General features: G+C 44.3%; 1 protein-coding gene across 2 annotated transcripts in view; it reads left to right on the top strand.

Moving 5' to 3' along the window:
• LOC139543754 (tetratricopeptide repeat protein 28-like) overlaps window positions 1–22,011 on the top strand; it is a 113,126-nt gene that overhangs the window by 44,647 nt on the left and 46,468 nt on the right. For both annotated transcript variants that reach the window (XM_071350133.1, XM_071350134.1), the window contains exons 3-7: window positions 14,136–14,283; window positions 19,626–19,789; window positions 19,891–19,999; window positions 20,425–20,555; window positions 21,567–21,788. In XM_071350133.1, the coding sequence (XP_071206234.1) occupies window positions 14,136–14,283; window positions 19,626–19,789; window positions 19,891–19,999; window positions 20,425–20,555; window positions 21,567–21,788 (774 nt within the window). The remainder of the gene's footprint in view (window positions 1–14,135; window positions 14,284–19,625; window positions 19,790–19,890; window positions 20,000–20,424; window positions 20,556–21,566; window positions 21,789–22,011) is intronic.

Consider the following 22,011-nt stretch of genomic DNA (forward strand, 5'->3'; position numbering starts at 1 on the left):
AGTGGTGGTCTGGCGCTGCTAAATTAATATAGGGGAAACACTGAGGACAGAGCGAGAGAGAGAGGAGAGATGGAGGGATAATTCAAATGCAGATGTCGGTGGATCTAACAGGTGTTTTGTGCCATGTCTCCCTCACTCACTGTCATGGTAGGAAGTAAACAGTGTGATGCAGGGACAGCTTCTCACAGACGCGTAAATATACTATTGGTGTTGCCTGCTCCCCCCCACCCCTGCCCATACACACACACACAGACACACACAGCCTTCTGATCCAGTTAGCATCAGGGCTGGCTCTGTTACACTGGTAATTAGACTGTCAATCAAAGCATGAAAGTTTATATGTGTGTGTCTTTGTTTCTCTGTGAGTACCAGAAGTCCTCACAAGGATAGTAAAACAAAACAAACGTGTGTGTGTGACCTGTAGTTTGAAGGGAGAACTAGAGGTTGACCGATTATGATTTTTCCACGCCGATACCGATTATTGGAGGACCAAAAAAAGCCGATACCGATTAATCGGCCAATTTTTATATGTATATATATTTGTAATACTGACAATTACAACAATACTGAATGAACACTTTTTTATTTTAACTTAATATAATACATAAATAAAATCTATTTAGTCTCAAATAAATAATGAAACATGTTCAATTTGGTTTAAATAATGCAAAAACAAAGTGTTCGAGAATAAAGTAAAAGTGCAATATGTGCCATGTAAAAAAGCTAACGTTTAAGTTCCTTGCTCAGAACATGAGAACATATGAAAGCTGGTGATTCCTTTTAACATGAGTCTTCAACATTCCCAGTTAAGAAGTTTTAGGTTGTAGTTATTATAGGAACTATAGGACTATTTCTCTCTATACCATTTGTATTTCATATACTTTTGACTATTGGATGTTCTTACAGGCACTATAGTATTGCCAGCCTAATCTCAGGAGTTGATAGGCTTGAAGTCATAAACAGCGCTGTGCTTCAAGCATTTCGAAGAGCTGCTGGCAAACGCAGGAACGTGCTGTTTGAATGAATGCTTACGAGCCTGCTGCTGCCTACCACAGCTCAGTCAGACTGCTCTATCAAATATCAAATCATAGACTTAATTATAATATAATAAACACACAGAAATACGAGCCTTAGGTCGTTAATATGGTCAAATCCGGAAACTATAATTTCGAAAACCAAAAGTTTATTCTTTCAGTGAAATACGGAACCGTTCCGTATTTTATCGAACGGGTGGCAACCCTAAATCTAAATATTGCTGTTACATTGCACAACCTTCAATGTTATGTCATAATCATGTAATATTCTGGCAAATTAATTACGGTCTTTGTTAGGAAGAAATGGTCTTCACACAGTTCTCAACGAGCCAGGCAGCCCAAACTGCTGCATATACCCTGACTCTGCTTGCACTGAAAGCAAGAGAAGTGACACAATTTCCCTAGTTAAAATTGCCTGCTAACATGAATTTCTTTTAACTAAATATGCAGGTTTAAAAATATATACTTGTGTATTGATTTTAAGAAAGGCATTGATGTTTATCGTTAGGTACATTGGTGCAACGATTGTGCTTTTATCGCAAATGCGCTTTTGTTAAACCCGTTTGGAGAAGTAGGCTGTGATTCGATGAGAAATTAACAGGCACCGCATTGATTATATGCAACGCAGGACAAGCTAGTTAAACTAGTAATATCATCAACCATGTGTAGTTAACTAGTGATTATGTTAAGATTGATTATTTTTTATAAGATAAGTTTAATGCTAGCTAGCAACTTACCTTGGCTCCTTGCTGCACTCGCGTAACAGGTGGTCAGCCTGCCACGCAGTCTCCTCTTGGATTGAAATGTAATCGGCGTCCAAAAATGCCGATCACCGATTGTTTTGAAAACATGCCGATTAATCGGTCGGGCTCTAGGGAGATCACACTCGGAGCAGTTACAGATGCGGTCAAATATATTGGTCAAATCAAATAAAAAGTGTGTAGACCTTACTGTGAAATGCTTACGTACAAGCCCTTAACCAACAGTGCAGTTCAAGAATGAGTTAAGAAAATATTTACCAAATAAACTAAAGTAAAAAATAATAAAATGTAACCCAATAAAATAACAATAACGAGGCTATATACAGGGAGTACCTGTACCGAGTCAATGTGCGGGGGTACAGGTCAGTCGACGTAATTTGTACATGTAGGTAGGGGTGAAGTGACTATGCATAGATAATAAACAGCGAGTAGCAGCAGTGTACAAAACAAATGGGGTGGGTGTCAATGTAAATAGTCCAATGGCCATTTGATTAATCGTTCAGCAATCTTATGGCTTGGGGGTAGAAGCTGTTAAGGAGCCTTTTGGTCCTAGACTTGGCGCTCCGGACCCGCTTGCCGTGCGGTAGCAGAGAAAACAGTCTATGAAGTGGGTGACTGGAGTCTTTTACAATTTTTTTTGTTTTCCTCTGACACCGCCTAGTATATAGGTCCTGGATGGCAGGAAGCTTGGCCCCAGTGATGTACTGGGCCGTACGCACTACCCTCTGTAATGCCAAGCAGTTGCCATACCAATTGGTGATGCAACCGGTCAGGATGCTCTCAATGGTGCAGCTGTATGACTTTTTCAGGATTTGAGGACCCATGCCAAATCATTTCAGTGTCCTGAGGGTGAAAAGGTGTTGTCATGCCCTCTTTACGACTGTCTGCGTGTGTTTGGGCCATGATAGTTCGTTGGTGATGTGGACACCAAGGAACTTGAAACTCTTGACCCGCTCCACTACAGCCCGTCGATGTTAATGGGGGCCTGTTTGGCCCGCCTTTTCCTGTAGTCCACAATCAGCTCCTTTGTCTTGCTCACATTGAGGGAGAGGTTGTTGTCCTGGCACCACACTGCCAGGTCTCTGACCTCCTCCCTATAGCTGTCTCATTGTTGTCAGTGATTAGGCCTACCAATGGCGTGTCATCTGCAAACTTAATAATAGTGTTGGAGTCGTGTTTGGCCACGCAGTCGTGGGTGAACAGGGAGTACAGGAGGGGACTAAATACACACCCCTGAGGGGCTCCAGTATTGAGAATCAGCGTGGCAGACGTGTTGTTGCCTACCCTTACCACCTGGGGGCGGCCCGTCAGGAAGTCTAGGATCCAGTTGCATAGGGAGGTATTTAGTCCCAGGGTCCTTAGCTTAGTGATGAGCTTTGTGGGCACCATGATGTTGAACGCTGAGCTGTAGTCAGTAAACAGCATTCTCACATAGGTGCTCCTTTTGTACAGGTGGGAAAGGGCAGTGTGGAGTGTGATTGAGATTGCGTCATCTGTGGATATGTTGGGGCGGTATGTGAATTAGAGTGGTCTAGGGTATCCGGGAGGATGCTGTTGATGTGAGCCATGACCAGCCTATCAAAGCACTTCATGGCTACCGACATGAGTGCTACGGGGCGGTAATCATTTAGGCAGGTTACCTTCGCTTCCTTGGGCACAAGGACTATGGTGGTCTGCTTGAAACATGTAGGTATTACAAGCTCGGTCAGGGAGAGGTTGAAAATGTCAGTGAAGACACTTGCCATTTGGTCCGCGCATGCTTTGAGTACACGTCCTGGTGATACGTCGGCCCCCAAGGCTTTGTGAATGTTGGCCTGTTTAGTCTTGCTCACATCGCCTACCGTGAGCGTTATCACACAGCTGGTGCTCTCATGCATGCTTCAGTGTTGCTTGCCTCAAAGAGAGCATAAAAGGCATTTAACTTGTCTGATAGGCTCGCGTCACTGGGCAGCTCGCGTCTGGGTTTCCCTTTGTAGTCCGTAATAGTTTTCAAGCCCTGCCACATCCGATGAGCATCAGACCCGGTGTAGTAGGATTCAATCTTAATCCTGTGTTGACGCTTTGCTAGTTTGATTGTTCGTCTGAGGGCATAGCGAGATTTCTTATAAGCGTCGAGATTAGTGTCCCGCTCCTTGAAAGTGGCAGCTCTAGCCTTTAGCTTGATGCGGATGTTGCCTGTAATCCATGGCTTCTGGTTGGGATATGTACGTACGGTCACTGTGGGGACGACGTCGTCGATGCACTTATTGATGAAGCCGATGACTGAGGTGGTATACTCCTCAATGCCATTGAATCTCTTGAACATATTCCAGTCTGTGCTTGCAAAACAGTCCTGTAGCGTAGCATCCGCATCATCTAACCACTTTCATATTGAGCGAGTCACTGGTACATCCTGCTTTAGATTTGCTTGTAAGCAGGAATCAGGAGGATAGAATTATGGTCAGATTTGCTAAATGGAGGGTGGGGGAGAGCTTTGTATGCATCTCTGTGTGTGGAGTAAAGGTGGTCTCGAGTTTTTTCCCCTCTGGTTGCACATGTGACATGCTGGTAGAAATTAGGTAAAACAGATGGAAGTTTGCCTGCATTAAAGTCCCCGGTGACTAGGAGCGCCGCTTCTGGATGAGCATTTTGTTGTTTGCTTATGGCCTTATACAGTTGGTTGAGTGCGGTCTTAGTGCCAGCATCGGTTTGTGGTGGTAAATAGATAAATACGAATAATATAGATGAGATCTCTTTTGGTAGATAGTGTGGTCTACAGCTTGTTATAAGGTACTCTTTGATATTAGACATCACGCACCAGTTCTTATTGACAAATAGACACACACCCCACCCCTCATCTTACCAGACGTAACTTCTCTGTTTTGCCGGTGCATAGAAAATCCCTCCAGCTCTATATTATCCGTGTCGTCGTTCAGCCATGACTCGGTGAAACATAAGATATTACAGTTTTTAATGTCCCGTTGGTAGGATAATCTTGATCGTAGGTCATCGATTTTATTTTCCAATGATTGCACGTTGGCCAATAGAACAGATGGCAGTGGAGGTTTACTCGCTCGCCTACAAATTCTCAGAAGGCAGCCTGACCTCCACCACCTTTTTCTCTGTCTTTTCATCATGCAAATGATGGCGATTTGGGCCTGTTCCCGAAAAAGCAGTATATCATTCGCGTCGGACAAAACTGGTTGAATGGCTATTTTTTTTCTTCTTGTACGCACCTGCAACTTACCACAGGTGAGATCAATTACATAACTCTATGCAGATGCAAAGATTGGTAACAGAATGATGGTTTGTGCTGTTGGTGCCATCATTCTATCAAACTTTGCATCTAATAATCCAAAACACAAGTGTGTAAAGTCACAAGCTTGATGTAATCATTGTGCGCTGGGAATATGGGACCAAATACTAAACTTTTGACTACTTTAATACACTATAAGTTAATCTTGTCCAAATACTCATAACTTCTTCAAATGGGGGGGCTAGATACAGTATATAAAGTGCTTTCATTTCTAAACGGTTAAACAGATATGTAGGAAAATACCCTCAAATAAAAGGTGACATTGTGTACTGTCACCTCATATGAAACAGTTGATATCAAATACAAAATGCTAGAGTATAGAGCCACATTTAAAATGTTAGCTTCTCTGTCCAAATACATATGTAGGGGAGTGTATACGGGTGATTCTACAGAAGTGGTGCAAATTGCAGTCCCACCCCCCAAAAAAAATATTTTAAAAAGCAGTTCAGTCTCCAAACTTATTTACATCATGATTATGTTCTAATTCAATCGAAGGCAATAAAAAACATATTGTTAAATTAATATAGTACAAAGGGGAGTGTACATACTATCTATCCTTCCCCACGGTCGGGTCATCACCTATTGAATTACACACACACACTGGCGTCCTACTTCACGCCACTAGCCAGGGTCAATGCCACTTCTTTGACACACACACTCGTTTATTCCCCATGTGACCCAAAGCAATTCCCTTCTTTTCTCTGTCCTTTTATCTGGCCTCAGATAGCCGGACTCATTCCTCCTGCTTCTCTCAGACGCATAATACACTATTGGCATTCCCTGCTCCCCTCAAACACACACACACAGACACACACAGACACACACAGCCTTCTGATCCTGTGAGCATGTGGGCTGGCTCTGTTACACTGGTAATTAGACTGTCAATCAAAGCATGAAAGTTTATATGTGTGTGTCTTTGTTTCTCTGTTGTACCAGAAGTCCTCACAAGGATAGTAAAAACAAGAAAACTTTGCACAAGTGGGGACATTTCACCGGTCCCCACAAGGAAAAAGGCTATTTTAGGGTTAGGGTAGGTTTCGTTTTAGGGTTTGGGGTTAAGGTTAATGTTAGGGAAAATAGGATTTTGAGTGGGAATACATTTTTGGATCCCCGGAAGGATAGTAAAACAAATGTGTGTGTGTGTGACCTGTATATGTAGTTTGAAGGGAGAACACACTCACACTCAGAGCAGTTACAGATGCGGTCAAATATATTGGCACCCTTGCACTTTAAAATGGAGCAGAATGTTTCTTTTTTCTCTCTTTACACAACTGGTTGAATGGCTATTTTTTTTTTTTTTATCTTGTAGGCACCTGCAACTTACCACAAGTGAGATCAATTACATAACTCGATGCACAAGGACTACATTTCTCCATTTCCACAGAAACACATTTACTTGAACAACAATGCAGATGCAGAGATTGGTAACAGAAAGATGGTTTGTGCCATCATCCTACCAAACTTTGCATCTAATAATCCAAAACACAACCAAAACAATCTGCACATGCATCCAACAACTGATCACAAGCTTGATGTAGGCATTGTGTGCTGGGAATATGGGACCAAATACTAAACATTAATACACTATAAGTACATTTTGTCCAAATACTCATGACTTCTTAAAATGGGGGGGGTTAGATACAGTGCATTCGGAAAGTATTCAGACCCCTTGACTTTTTCCACATTTGGTGACGTTAAAGCCTTATTTTAAAATGTATTAAATAGTTTTTGTATGTACTGTGTTAAACCGTGGGGTGTTGGGTTGAGCGTGCAGAGATTGACACAGAGACAGGGAGGCTTTAGTCCTCAAAAACAACTTTACTTAGACAGAAAATAAATATATCAAAGAAATAACTTAGGTTTTGCTCGGTCTTCCTTCTCTCTCTTAACTGGTGTCCGTCTCTCTCCCTTCTCTCCCGAGGTGTGCCATCGTGCTCCTTTTATTTAGCCTCCACGGCTGGTTGGCACTTTCCTCTAATTACCTCCACTTAGCTGTCCGTGTCGGGGTGCCCAGCTCCCGTATTCCCAGCAGATGGAACCAACGTCGCCTCACGCACCTCCACTCTATTACCATCCCCCGGGGTAGACCTGGGATACACCCCCCCCCTTAGCCCTGACTGGGAGGGAGGCATGCTCAGGGCTAGGTTTGCATCCCTCCTGGATAGGGCGTCCGCATTGTCGTGCTGGGCCCCCGACCTGTGGATGACAGAGAATCGCTGTAAGGACAGGAACCAGCGGGTGACACGGTCATTCGTGTCCTTACCTCGTGCCATCCACACGAGGGGGGTATGGTCAGTAATCAGGGTGAACTTCCTCCCGAGGAGGTAATACTTGAGGGTGTCGACGGCCCACTTCACGGCGAGGCACTCCTTCTCGACAATTGAGTATTTCTTCTCCCTCGGGAGGAGCTTCCTGCTGACATACATGATGGGGTGCTCCTCACCTTCCTGCTCATGAGACAAAACGGCCGCTACCACGGTGTCAGACGCGTCTGTCTGAACCAGGAGGTTTTTTGAGAAGTCCAGGGTGACGAGTATCGGGTGTGAACATAGCGCATCCTTCAGGGCCTGGAACGCCGCCTCTGTGTCCTCCGTCCATCGCACCGGGGTAGTCGTGCCTTTGTTAAATCTGTGAGAAGAGAAGCTATTGCAGCAAAGTTAGGTACAAATCTACTGTAGTAGCCTGCTAACCCCGGGAATGACTTTACCTGCCTTTTGGTTCGGGGGACCGGCCATCCCCTAATGGCAGCGATTTTTTTTTCTTGGGGTTTCACATTTTCCCTCCCGATCTGATATCCCAGGTACTCCACTTCGGCGTAGCCCAGCTTGCACTTGTGGCGGTTCGCGGTCAGACCTGCATCCCTTAGCGCATCAACCACGGACTGTAACTTACAGGTGTGACTCCCAATTGTCACTGTGCACAATTATGTCATCCAGATAAGCCACTGCGTACTCACTGTGCAGCCACAGGACTCGGTCCATGAGTCGCTGAAATGTCGCTGGTGCCCCGTGGAGCCTGAAAGGCAGAACCCGGTAGTGGTATAGCCCCCCTGGGGTGGAGAAGGCAGTCTTCTCCCGGGAGGCCGCTGTCAGTGGCACCTGCCAGTACCCCTTCGTCAGGTCCAAGGTGCTGACGTATCTCGCCATCCCCAAATGGTCGATCAGTTCGTCCACCCGGGGCATGGGGTAGGCATCAAACTTATTGACCTCGTTCAGGCCCCAGAAGTCATTACAGAAGCGAACAGTTCCGTCCGGTTTCGGAACCAGCACTATGGGGCTAGACCACTCACTGTGTGACTCCTCCAGTACCCCCATTTCAATTTTTTGTCACTTCCCGCTGGACCGCCACCCTCCGGGCTTCTTGTATCCGGTATGGCCGTTTACGCACTTTTTCTCCCGGAAGGGTGTGGATCTGATGTTCCACGAGGTCCGTGCGCCCCGGCACCTCGGAGAACACGGCCGTATTCAGCTGGACCAACTCTCTGAGCTCCTGTCGCTGGGTCGGGCTGAGATCTTCCCCCATTGCCACTTCGACCAAGGGCGGGCCCTGCTGTGGCCGGGTCCACGTTACGCACAGCGCCTCGCGTGCGTGCCATTTCTTCAGTAAATTCACATGGTAAAGCTGGAGGGGTTTTCTCCGCCCCGGTTGGCGGACCTTATAGTTGACGTCGCCTACCCGCTCAACAATGTCGTAGGGCCCATGCCACGTAGCCAGGAATTTACTCTCCATGGTAGGGATCAGCAACAAGACCTTCTCACCGGGTTGGAACTCTTGTGGTTGGGCCCCCCAGTTGTAGACACGCTCCTGGGCACGTTGCGTCTGGGCCATGTGCTCTCTCACCACTGGCCAAATCGCCGTCATCCTCTCCCTCATCTCCTCCACATGTTCTACTACGCTGCGAAGGGGGATTGGCTGCTCTTCCCAGACCTCCTTGGCTAGGTCCAGCAGCCCGCGGGGCCGATGGCCATACAGGAGCTCAAAGGGGGAGAATCCCATGGATGCTTGGTGTACCTCGCGCACTGAAAACATCAGTTGGGGTAGCAGCTGGTCCCAGTTCCTCCCGTCTCTCTCGATGACCTTCTTCAGCATCTGTTTCAGGGTCTTATTGAAGCGTTCCACCAGCCCGTCGGTTTGTGGATGGTACACACTGGTCCTCACATGTTTGATTCGTAACAGATTGCAGACATCCTTCATCACACGAAACATGAACGTGGTGCCCTGGTCCGTCAGGATTTCCCGTGGAATACCCACCCAGCTAAATAAATGGAAGAGCTCCCATGCGATACCTTTTGCTGCCGCCGTGCGTAGCGGGATTGTAGAGCTCCTGGGATACCACAGTACACACAATACCCCATAATGACAAAGCAAAAACAGGTTTTTCAAAATTTTAGCAAAAAACACATTTACATAAGTATTCAGACTCTTTACTCAGTACTTTATCAAATCACCTTTGGCATTGATTACAGCCTCGGGTCTTCTTGGGTATGATGCTGCAAGCTTGGCACAGCTGTACAGTCGTGGCCAAAAGTTTTGAGAATGACACAAATATTATTTTCCACAAAGTTTGCTGCTTCAGTGTCTTTAGATATTTTTGTCAAATGTTACTATGGAATACTGAAGTATAATTACAAGCATTTCATAAGTGTCAAAGGCTTTTATTGACAATTACATGAAGTTGATGCAAAGAGTCAATATTTGCAGTGTTGACCCTTCTTTTTCAAGTCCTCAGCAATCGGCCCTGGCATGCTGTCAATTAACTTCTGGGCCACATCCTGACTGATGGCAGCCCATTCTTACATAATCAATGCTTGGAGTTTGTCAGAATTTGTGGGGTTTTGTTTGTCCACCCGCCTCTTGAGGATTGACCACAAGTTCTCAATGGGACTAAGGTCTGTGGAGTTTCCTGACCATGGATATCTATGTTATCAAAATATCTATGTTTTGTTCCCCGACTTTTGCCTTATGGCAAGGTGCTCCATCATGCTGGAAAAGGCATTGTTCGTCACCTAACTGTTCCTGGATGGTTGGGAGAAGTTGCTCTCGGAGGATGTGTTGGTACCATTCTTTATTCATGGCTGTGTTCTTAGCTAAAATTGTGAGTGAGCCCACTCCCTTGACTGACAAGCAACCCCACACATGAATGGTCTCAGGATGCTTTACTGTTGGCATGACACAGGACTGATGGTAGAGCTCACCTTGTCTTCTCCGGACAAGCTTTTTTCCGGATGCCCCAAACAATCGGAAAGGGGATTCATCAGAGAAAATGACTTTATCCCAGTCCTCAGCAGTCCAATCCCTGTACCTTTTACAGAATATCAGTCTGTCCCTGATGTTTTTCCTGGAGAGAAGTGGCTTCTTTGCTCCCCTTCTTGACACCAGGCCATCCTCCAAAAGTCTTTGCCTCACTGTGCGTGCAGATGCACTCACACCTGCCTGCTGCCATTCCTGAGCAAGCTCTGTACTGGTGGTGCCCCGATCCCGCAGCTGGATCAACTTTAGGAGACGGTCCTGGCGCTTGCTGGACTTTCTTGTGCACCCTGAAGCCTTCTTCACAACAATTGAACCACTCTCCTTGAAGTTCTTGATGATCCGATAAATGGTTGATTTAGGTGCAATCTTACTGGCAGCAATATCCTTGCCTGTGAAGCCCTTTTTGTGCAAAGCAATGATGACGGCACGTGTTTCCTTGCAGGCAACCATGGTTGACAGAGGAAGAACAATGATTCCAAGCACCACCCTCCTTTTGAAGCTTCCAGTCTGTTATTCGAACTCAATCAGCATGACAGAGTGATCTCCAGCCTTGTCCTCGTCAACAATCACACCTGTGTTAACGAGAGAATCACTGACATGATGTCAGCTGGTCCTTTTGTGGCAGGGCTGAAATGCATTGGAAATGTTTTTTTGAGATTCAGTTAATTTGCATGGCAATGAGGGACTTTGCAATTAATTGCATTTCATCTGATCACTTTTCATAACATTCTGGAGTATATGCATTTTGACATCATACAACCTGAGGCAGCAGACTGTGAAAATGTATATTTGTGTCATTCTCAAAACTTTTGGCCACGACTGTATTTGGAGAGTTTCTCCCATTCTTCTCTGCAGATCCTCTCAAGCTCCAGAGATGTTTAATCGGGTTCAAGTCCGGGCTCTGGCTGGGCCACTCAAAGACATTCAGAGACTTTTCCCGAAGCCACACCTGCGTTGTATTGGCTGTGTGCTTAGGGTTGTTGTCCTGTTGAAGGTGAACCTTCGCCCCATTCTGAGGTCTTGAGCGCTCTGGAGCAGGTTTTCATCAAGGATCTCTCGGGACTTTGCTCCGTTCACCTTTCTCTCAATCCTGACTAGTCTCCCAGTCCCTGCCGCTGAAAAACATTTCCACAGCATAATGCTGCCACCACCATGCTTCACCGTAGGGATGGTGCCAGGTTTCCTCCAGACTTAACGCTTGGCATTCAGGCCAAAGAGTTCAATCTTGGTTTCTTCAGACCAGAGAATCTTGTTTCTCATGGTCTGAGAGTCCTTTATGTGCCTTTTGGCAAACTCTAAGCGGGCTGTCATGTGCCTTTTACTGAGGAGTGGCTTCCGTCTGGTCATTCTACCATAAAGGGCTGATTGGTGGAGTGCTGCAGAGATGATCGTCCTTCCTCTCCACAGAGGAACTCTAGAGCTCTGTCAGCGTGACCATTGAGTTCTTCGTTACCTCCCTGACCAAGGCCCATCTCCCCCGATTGCTCAGTTGAGCTATGTGGCCAGCTCTAGGAAGAGTCTTGGTGTTTCCAAACTTCTTCCATTTAAGAATGATGGAGGCCACTGTGTTCTTGGGGGCCTTCAATGCTGCAGAAATGTTTTTGTACCCTTCCTCAGAACTGTGCCTTGACACAATCCTGTCTCGGAGCTCTACGGACAATTCCTTCAACCTCATGGCTTGGTTTTTGCTCTGACATGCACTGTCAACCAACTGTGGGACCTTATATAGACAGGTGTGTGCCTTTCCAAATCTTGTCCAATCAATTGAATTTATTACAGGATTACTCCAATCGTTGTAGAAACATCTCAAGGATGATCAATGGAAACAGGATGCACCTGAGCTCAATAGTCTCATAGCAAAGGGTCTGAATACTTTAAAAAATATATATATAATCTAAACCTGTTTTCGCTTAGTCATTATGGGGTATTGTGTGCAGATTTTTTTATTTAATACATTTTAGAATAAGGCTGTACCGTAACAAAATGTGGAAAAAATCAAGCGGTCTCAATACTTACCGAATGCACTGTATATGAAGTGCTTTCACTTCTAAACGTAAAAACAGATATGTATGAAACTATCCTAAAATAAAAGGTGACATTTTGTACTGTCGCCTCATATGAAACATTTGATCTCAAACAAGAGGATATTTTTTACTTTGAAGTAAAAAATCTGAATTTCAGTTTAGATGTTTTAGATGTGCAGTTGTAAATCAAACAAATACATTTGTGAACACAGAAATAGTGAATTGTGCAAGGGTGCCAATATATTTGACTCCATCTGTACTGTGTTAGTCCACTCATTGGCCTTCTCCTATGATTTATTCACATTTAATCGTATGAATCACTCCGTGTATTCCAATGCTTGTTGTTGTTATTTCTCTCTAATGCTTACGCAGTATACACAGTCATTCATTCTCAGACTGTGAGTAACTCTGTGTTGGTCTCAGCTGCAATTGGTTTCAATACACTGTGTCGTTTTACTGCACTAAGGTAATGGGGAGATGTATTGGTGTGGTGAAGCAGTAAGACGGTGAGTTGTGGTAGATATTAAGCTATGCACCATGTACCAGTGTTGTGTCTCTCAGCTGACGCACAGTCCCTGTCTCACACACATTAACCTGTCGTCTGTCTCCGCTGCATGCTCTTTCTTATCTCCTCTCGTTCTCGTGTTCATTTTCTCTCATGCTTTCCCTCTCTCCTACCTCTCTCTCCCCTTGCCTCTCTCTCTTTCTTCCCCTTTCTCTCACACCTCTCTCTCACATCTTCTCTACCGGCTTCTCCCCTTCTCGCTCACGTCCTTCTCTCCCTCTCTCTCTCTCTGTCTCTATTGCGTTGCCATCTGTTCTTGATTAATGGGAGCGGTAATTGAAGCATCTTGTTCATCCAGCGCGCATCCTCTGTGCACACACACACACACACACACACACACACACACACACACACACACACACACACACACACACACACACACACACACACACACACACACACACATCTCCTTGCTCCGGGTCTGGTATGAGTCTGATGGACCCCGGCAACAGTCTGCTTCTACCTGAACTGTCCCTCCAGCAGGTGGGCTTGTGGGGTAGAGGGGATATAGCTATTTCACATAGGGAAGTAGGGGTTCATGGGGTTCTGAGGGAGCTGCCAGACATGCTAATAGACTTACTGACAGATCGGAGGGGGAAGGGGGAGGGATCCAGACTCTACCTGCTGTCAGAAAGAGTCTGTCTGATTTTGTGAATTTGGTACGTTATAGTATTGGTGGGGAGCTTCGAAGTATAGACTGATGCATTCACACACACACACACACACACACACACACACACACACACACACACACACACACACACACACACACACACACACACACACACACACACACACACACACACACACACACACACACACACACACACCCACACACACACACACACACAGTCAGTAGCAGTAGTCCTGCAGTGCTAATTGTTTCCGGTGATCTCCTTTCTCTCAACAGTATTATTATAACTATAAAATCTTGTTAAAAATACACATTATTTTATTAGTTATTTAATTCCTTTCTTTTTATGCATACAAAAAATGTTTAATACATGTACAATCTATTTTACCAAATGAGAGCTCAAAATGACAGGATGACTAGCTGTTGAATGTCCAGTATATCTAATATTTCCCTCTCTTTCCCCCTAACTTCTTCTCCCTCTTCCCTTCTCTTTCCCTCTAACTTCTCCTCCCTCTTTCCCCCTAACTTATTTTCCCTCTTCCCCTCTCCTTCTCCCTTTCTCCCTCCATCAGGCATACTTCCGTCAGGGTGTGGCCCTGCAGTACCTTGGTCGCCATGCCGACGCCCTGGCAGCGTTTGCCTCTGGTCTGGCGCAGGACCCCAAGAGTCTCCAACTACTGGTGGGCATGGTTGAGGCTGCCATGAAGTCCCCACTACGAGGTGCGATGTGTGTCTTTGCATGTTTGTGTTTAGGCGTGAGTGTGTATGTGGGTTTGTGTGTGTGTTTTACTCAGGGTCATAATATGTGCTTTCAGCTAAGATATAGTGTAATTAAAGCTGCTTCTTGAGACATCATACTGAGTCAGACGGCTTCACTTATATTAGTGAGAGAAACACAGACACACACAGCATGGGTGTTTAAGAAACTGAGTAAGATGGAGGAGCTTCCATCAGACTGAATTATCATTCCTTTAGTGGTCATCATCCCTTCTTTTACCCACAATCCATCATTTCTTTATATACCCAGTACCCCCCGGGCTAACACGTGGAGGTGTCAAAGCCCCCAAGAGAAAAGACAAAAGGAGAGATGGCAGAAAGAAAAGAGAAAGAGAGATAAGTGTATGAGGAAGGAAGAGAAAGTAGGATACAAGAAGAGAAAATAAATCAATAATAATAAACAAAATACATCGACAAAATCATGCGTTTCCACGAACATTAATGACATCACACTTGCTCAGACCCACATGTTCCCACCATATCCACATCCAATGTTGTTTCTAATGCTTGTAAGACTCTACCTCGTATGACTTCAAATTGTGTTACGTTGTTTCTGTCTGTAGCCAGATTTCTTTCAATATTTAAACAATAACGCATTTGATTCTTCCATTCTCTTAATGTTGGGGTATCATTTTACTTCCAGTATTTAAGTAATAACTTCTTCAATATAAGTAAAACTTCTGATAGACAGCTTTCTAACTCTGCCCATAACGCTTGGACTTTACAGCACTCCCAGAAGTCATGCATTATTGAGTCTTATTAGTTTTACACTTAAGAAATGACTCTGCCATTGTGCTGTAGAATTTATGCATTTTGCCTCTTATATAATAAATGATATACCTTAGTTAATACTGGATTGAGCGTACTATAACGTATACGCACGGAGTCAGGAAGCAGGTGCAGAAGGTGAGTTTGATAATAACAAACATGAAGATAAACAAAACAGGAGTAGTGTACTGAACGTCAACAAAACCAATACTGCCTGAAGACTGAGGCTACTGAGGGCTGAATAAAGGGAGAGTAATCCGGGTGATTTTCGTTAACTGTTGTCACGTCTACTCCCACTCCTCCCCTCCGACGTGGCCGGTTTACTAACCACCGGTCCTGACAACCCTTCATTACGCACACCTGCGCCTCATCATCAGGTACACCTGGACCATATCACTTCCCTGATTACTCCCTCTATATACAGTACGCCATTGTTATGTTCCAACACGCTCTCTGTCTTGTGCCTACTGCATAACAGTTATTATTATTTATTTTTAATTTTACCCCCTTTTCTCCCCAATTTTCGTGGTATCCAATTGTTAGTAATTACTATCTTGTCTCATCGCTACAACTCTCGTACGGGCTCGGGAGAGACGAAGGTCGAAAGCCATGCGTCCTCCGAAACACAACCCAACCAAGCCGCACTGCTTCTTAACACAGCGCGCCTCCAACCCGGAAGCCAGCCGCACCAATGTGTCAGAGGAAACACTGTGCACCTGGCTCCCTGCGCCCCGCCCGCCACAGGAGTCGCTGGTGCGCGATGAGACAAGGATATCCCTACCGGCCAAACCCTCCCTAACCCGGACGACGCTAGGCCAATTGTGCGTCGCCCCACGGACCTCCCGGTCGCGGCCGGCTGCGACAGAGCTTGGGCGCGAACCCCAGAGTCTCTGGTGGCGCAGCTAGCGCTGCGATGCAGTGCCCTAGACCACTGCGCCACCCGGGAGGCCCTATAACAGTTATTTTTAAGGCTTGGTTCCAATAGTTCATATTTTTTTCTAAGAGATCTCTGCAAGGTTTTGTATATCTTACCTATCATATGAGTATCTGTTTCTGACTCAAATAGGATTCCCTCAGCATTGCTCTGATGTCCAAAAGCTTATCGGGTCGAAATTTCATGATATAAAACTTTTAAGTTGCATATATTTGAAAATGTCTACATTGGTCGGGCCAAAATTGCTTTTTAATTCTGTCATGGAAATAATTGTATTTCCTATTACCGTGTCATTTAAGGGTTCTATGCCTTTAGTTTTCCATGAAAGCCAATTTATCGGTGAATTCTGAAAAGCTATCCAAGGATTGTTCCATAGGGGTGTGTTTTTAGGGAGTGATATTGGTTCTTGTAGAATCCATTTAATTTTCTTCCATGTTGTTATAGTGTCCTTAAAACCTCTTAGATGTGAAGTCCACTGTTTTGAGGACCTGTGTGGTTCTAGTACCGGTCCCGACCGATATTTATAAATCGATATGTGGACACCATAGATTAAATTGGCTTGCATTGAGTGGTAGCCCTGATTCTCACGGACACAGGAGTATAAGGGACCTCTTCACTAGCTGACCACCACTACCAAGACAAGACCTGTGCCAAGATCAGTTACTTACCCCACCGGCCTTCCCCATAACCTCTATGTACAAATGACAGAGCAGGTCTGGAAACAGTGTGGCAGGATAGGATGATTACACAGAAGGATCCCCACAATTTTATGTAATGTTTTTTCTGGGGGGACGGGAGAAATAACGAGGAAGAAACTTGATTTAACTCTGATTGGTTTTATTAGAATGTTTACAGTGCAAACAGTGAAACAACTAAGAAATCATGCTGCGAGAGGTACTGGAACCGCACAAATAGGTGCCAGAGCGAACTAAGTCAAATCTGAGAGGGGCCAGGATCCATCTCAAATTAAGCACTGCCCACAGCTGAGTATGTGTGCATATGCATATGGCAGGTGTTCTGTTGTGACGTCTAAAAATGTCGCTGTACATTGATGTCTTGAAAATTAGGCTTATAAGAAATTCGGACTTGTAAGCCCCACAGCTATACTCGAGTAAGTGGGCATGCTATAGGCTATAGCCTACTTATGATGGGTGTTCTGCAGTGACGTAATCAGCACCTTGGAGAGCGCTGTCCGTTACACCACCATAGATAGTAGGATACTTGGCTGTTTACTCCGTCTGCTGTGCTGCTACATTGTGTTTGTCACTTTTTTTTCTCATGAGCCCCCCAGATAACCCCCCCTCTCACGCTCACTATGTGTTCCAGGACCCCCTGATTTACAAATTAAGCACTGGGTATGTCTCTTCTGCCTGTGTGAAGCAGGATGTGAAATCTGACACCACTTGAAGCTGGGATGTTCCTCGTACCATCTACTTCGCTCTTCTGACTGTCCATCAACTCCTGGCTGAACCCTACAGCACAGTCACTACATCACAGAGATCGATTTATAGCCAATAATGTAAAATAATTAATAAATGTTCAACAAAAAACACTGTTTGTCATAGACGTCCAAGATTAATATGAGATGAAAGGTGATTTCCTAACGAGTTCAGGAAGCCAAGCTATAGCTCTGAGATGTTCACAGCTATGGGGCAGACGTTTTGATCAAGAAAGACCTTTAGAAAATATGCACATTTTCTCTAACACTAAATATACAAATATGTATTTTACAGTTAAGGAAGGTGAAATCTTATAGTTAGTCATTTTATACATTTATTATACTATATTTAAAAAAAAACAAGTAATTTCAAGCCTTAGTTATACAGTTTTAGTGAACAAGAAAATGTTTCTTATTTTCATATTTTATCATATTTGTACTGTGTACTTGAGCTTGTTTCCTCAAAAGTGACTACACCACAGCAATTTATAACAAGTTTTTACCAGAAAGGTGAGATTTTAACCTTTCTTGGAGTATGCAGCATTACTAGTTATTGTGTATGGCCTTCATTACTTTTGTGGATTACGTAGATTACATTTCCGATTACATTTATTTACATTTTAACTAGGAAGTTGTTAATGTTCTTAGCTCCATCCTTTAAAAACAGACACGTGAAAATACTCTGGGGATGAGCATGCGCATCTTCAATATATACCCATTGTTCCTCTTTAGTGCATTTAACAATATTTCACAAGTAAAAGCCGTGGGTTGCGAGTTGAAACAATTCCAAATCTGGTAGGTTTAAACCACCCTCAGCTTTAGGGACATGTAAAACTTTCCTATTTATTCTACAAGTTTTATTTGCCCATATGAAGTCTGTTTTGGCCGAGTATACTTTTTTAAATAACGTCTTCGGTGGGGTAATTGGTATTACCAAAAATACATTTAAAAACTTTGGGAGCCATGCCATTCTAAAAAGGTTTATTCTACCTGTAAGATTTATGAGGAGATTGTTCCATTTAATTAGATCTGCTTTCATGTTGTTGAGTAATGGGATAAAGTTATCTTTAGATATTTGTTGTTTGTTGCCACTTAAGCATCTTAAGTATTTAATATTTGTTGTGGTCCACTTAAAGGATTGCTATAGTTCTTATTTTCCCTATTGCCATTATTTCCATTTTTTTCCACAATGTTAAATCCTGAAATTTTTAAGTATTACGAAAACATTTTTAACAAGGGGAGCATTGAATTTGAAGTTTTAGTCAGGTATATCAGGAGATTGTCAGCAAATAAGTTTAGTTTACATTCATGTTTACCAATACTGATACCTGTTACGTTTGGGTCCTTAAAATTGTTTCTGCAAGCGGTTCATTGCCAGTGCAAACAGGAGTGGGGAGAGAGGACATCCCTGTCTCCTGCCCTTTTCTAAAGCAATTTCATCAGATACTGTATTATTTGTGTATATTTTTGTTTTAGGATATTTACATCATATTTTTATGAAATGTAATATTTCAGCTGGAAAGTTGAATGCTTACAAAGTTTTGAATAGAAAAGGCCACTTAAGTTGGTCGAAAGAAAATAGGATTTGTGAGGTACACAGTTCAAGAGGAATAAGTAAAAGAAGAAAGGCAGGAGAACAAGAGAAGAAGGAAGAGAATGGATTGACAGATGAATAGAGAGAGAGAGAAATAGATGAAAGAAAGTGTATACCCTGAAGCTCATCATTCGATCCTCCACAGTGTCTATCCTCTGTAAATTCCTTGTTCTCTCAATAGTTGATCGTTCTGTGGTACAGTCAATGAAATAAATTGTTGATGCTATGTATTGGCCAGTGAGAGGCTTTGAAGCCGGCGGTTGGCCATATTGGCACTCCCCAGAAGAAGCATTCCTCCATAGGAAATTATATTTCAATTAAATGTTTCAAGGACAAAATGACATGTATTTAACTATTTTGTTGTTGTAGTGGGGACAGTAACATTAGAACTTTTTAAAAATATACTTTATTTTTATGTTTAGCTTACATAATATCAATTAAAAGTATGCATTAAGGTGTTGGTAATAGAATAAACATTGCAAAAACAAATGTATACATTAATAAATGTATTTCTATAGCTGTGTGTGTGTGTGTGTGTGTGTCCCCCGTAGACTCTCTAGAACCCACCTACCATCAGCTGCAGAGGATGAAGCTGGACAAGAGTCCGTTCGTGGTGGTGTGTGTGATTGGTCAGGAGCTGCTGACCGCTGGTTACCACGGCGCCTCAGTGGTGGTCCTGGAGGCGGGGCTAAAGATTGGCACATGCTCTCTGAAGGCAAGGCAGCTTGTGTGTGTGTGTTTGTGTGTGTGTGTGTGTGTTTCTATGTGTGCGTGATGATCATTGAGTTTCTTCTTTCTTCTCTGTTCTTTCTGAAGCTCCGAGGTTCAGTGTTCTCTGCTCTTAGCTCAGCCTACTGGTCGCTAGGCAACGCAGAGAAGAGCACAGGATACATGCAGCAAGACCTGGAGGTGGCCAAGACGCTAGGTACACACACACCCACCCACACAGAGCTCGCAAGCATTTCACTGTACTGTTTTACACCTGCTGTATCCTGTGCATGTGACAATACCACTTGAAACGCACATACACACACTCACAATTGTTTTCACTCACACAATTGCACGCATACACACACCTAGGTATGGGTGGAGAGACAGATGTCGCTGTGCGTGTGACTTAAGACTGTGATAACCCACTGTGTGGAAGACAAGGCATTTGCTATGTGAGCTAACAATGGTCATCAGGTCTCAAGCAAGGTTACTCATCATGTGAGTGTAGTTCACTGAACCACCTCCACTACATCATGTATTAGCAGAAATCTGCAGGCTTCAGACCCAAATGAATTGGAACATTTAACACCGTCTAAGAAGCCTTATGTCCACACCCACCTTATTATCATGTCTTCCCAGGTGACCAATCAGGCGAGTGCCGAGCTCACGGGAACCTAGGCTCTGCCTACTTCTCCAAGGTCAACTACAGGGAGGCTTTGACCAATCACAGACATCAGCTGGTCCTCGCCATGAAACTCAAGGACAGAGAGGTGTGTGTGTGTGTGTGTGTGTGTGTGTGTGTGTGTGTGTGTGTGTGTGTGTGTGTGTGTGTGTGTGTGTGTGTGTGTGTGTGTGTGTGTGTGTGTGTGTGTGTGTGTGTGTGTGTGTGTGTGTGTGTGTGTGTGTGTGAGAGCGCTCCATCGTGTACTTCTCCTTCTCTTTCCCCTTCTTCTATTCAGGAGCCATGCGGAGTTGCTCTCAGTCAGAGCAATGTGACAATGTAACAAAGTCTGCTCTGGAGCTGCCCCACTCACTGTTCATGACTGAAATACATTGAGGAGGAATGAGAAGCAAGTCTCTGTATTATGGTGAACTTGAATGTACACCTTGCAGACCTGGCTGTGTGAATGTCAGTACAGCTGTATGGTTATGCTGTGTGCTCACATGTCGTTGTATATGTTATTCAATGTTTCTTGTTTGTTTAGTATTGTACGAAACATGCCTTTCAGTATGTTAACCTCGTTTATGCGCATTCTGAATATGCTATACAATGTGTGTGTGTGTGTGTTTTAGCGTGTGTAGAGGACAGCTGTGTCCGAGCTCAGAGTCATTAAAAGGCATCCTAGATGTCAAATCGATAAGACACCTGTCACCAAGACGAATTGGTGCTTGAACAAGTCCATTCTAATGAAAGCAGTGTGTGTGTGTGTGTGTTTATTGCGGAGGACATTGAGGTGTGACTGTGACATGGTTATTGAGTCTCCTCTCCAGTCGACACCGCAGGTCCACAGCCTGAGGTTCTTCAAACACACACGTCATTATACACCTCATCTTTCCTACTGTGTTTAGTTTTCTTTAGATCGTGTGTGTGTGTGTGTGTGTGTGTGTGTGTGTGCGCGTGTGTGTGCGTGTGTGTCTTTCTAAGATGCCTCCTGTGGCAGTGTTAATGTGGTGGGATGGTAGCCTCAAGGTTAGAGAGGCGGGGCAGTCACCAGAGGGTTGCCGGTTTGAATGCCAGGGCTGAGGACAAATCTAATGAGTGTGTGTGTGTTTGTATCTAGGCTGCGTCCGCTGCGCTGAGCAGCCTTGGCCATGTGTACACAGCGATAGCGGACTATCCTAATGCCCTGGCCAGCCATAAACAGTGTGTGCTGTTGGCACGGCAGACCCAGTGCCCGCTGTCAGAGGCTCGCCAGCTGGGCAACATGGGCGCTGTCTACACCGCACTGGGAGACTTCACCAACGCTATGCAGTGTCACCAGCAACACCTGGATATAGCTAAGGTATTTAACTAATGAAGAACCACACACGCATACATACAAACACATGTTTGCATGCACCATGGTTGAGGTCAATTATTTTACAATTCAGGAAGTGAACTGAAATTCCAATGATTTTTCTCTCGATCGGTTTTTCATTTCACTCACTTCTTTATATTTTCATCCATCTAATCTTTTCTCCGTGTATTGTGTTAAAGGCATGGAATAAAATCAACATTTACAGTTG

This window comes from Salvelinus alpinus, chromosome 18, assembly GCF_045679555.1.
Source record: "Salvelinus alpinus chromosome 18, SLU_Salpinus.1, whole genome shotgun sequence".
Classification (NCBI taxonomy): domain Eukaryota; kingdom Metazoa; phylum Chordata; class Actinopteri; order Salmoniformes; family Salmonidae; genus Salvelinus; species Salvelinus alpinus.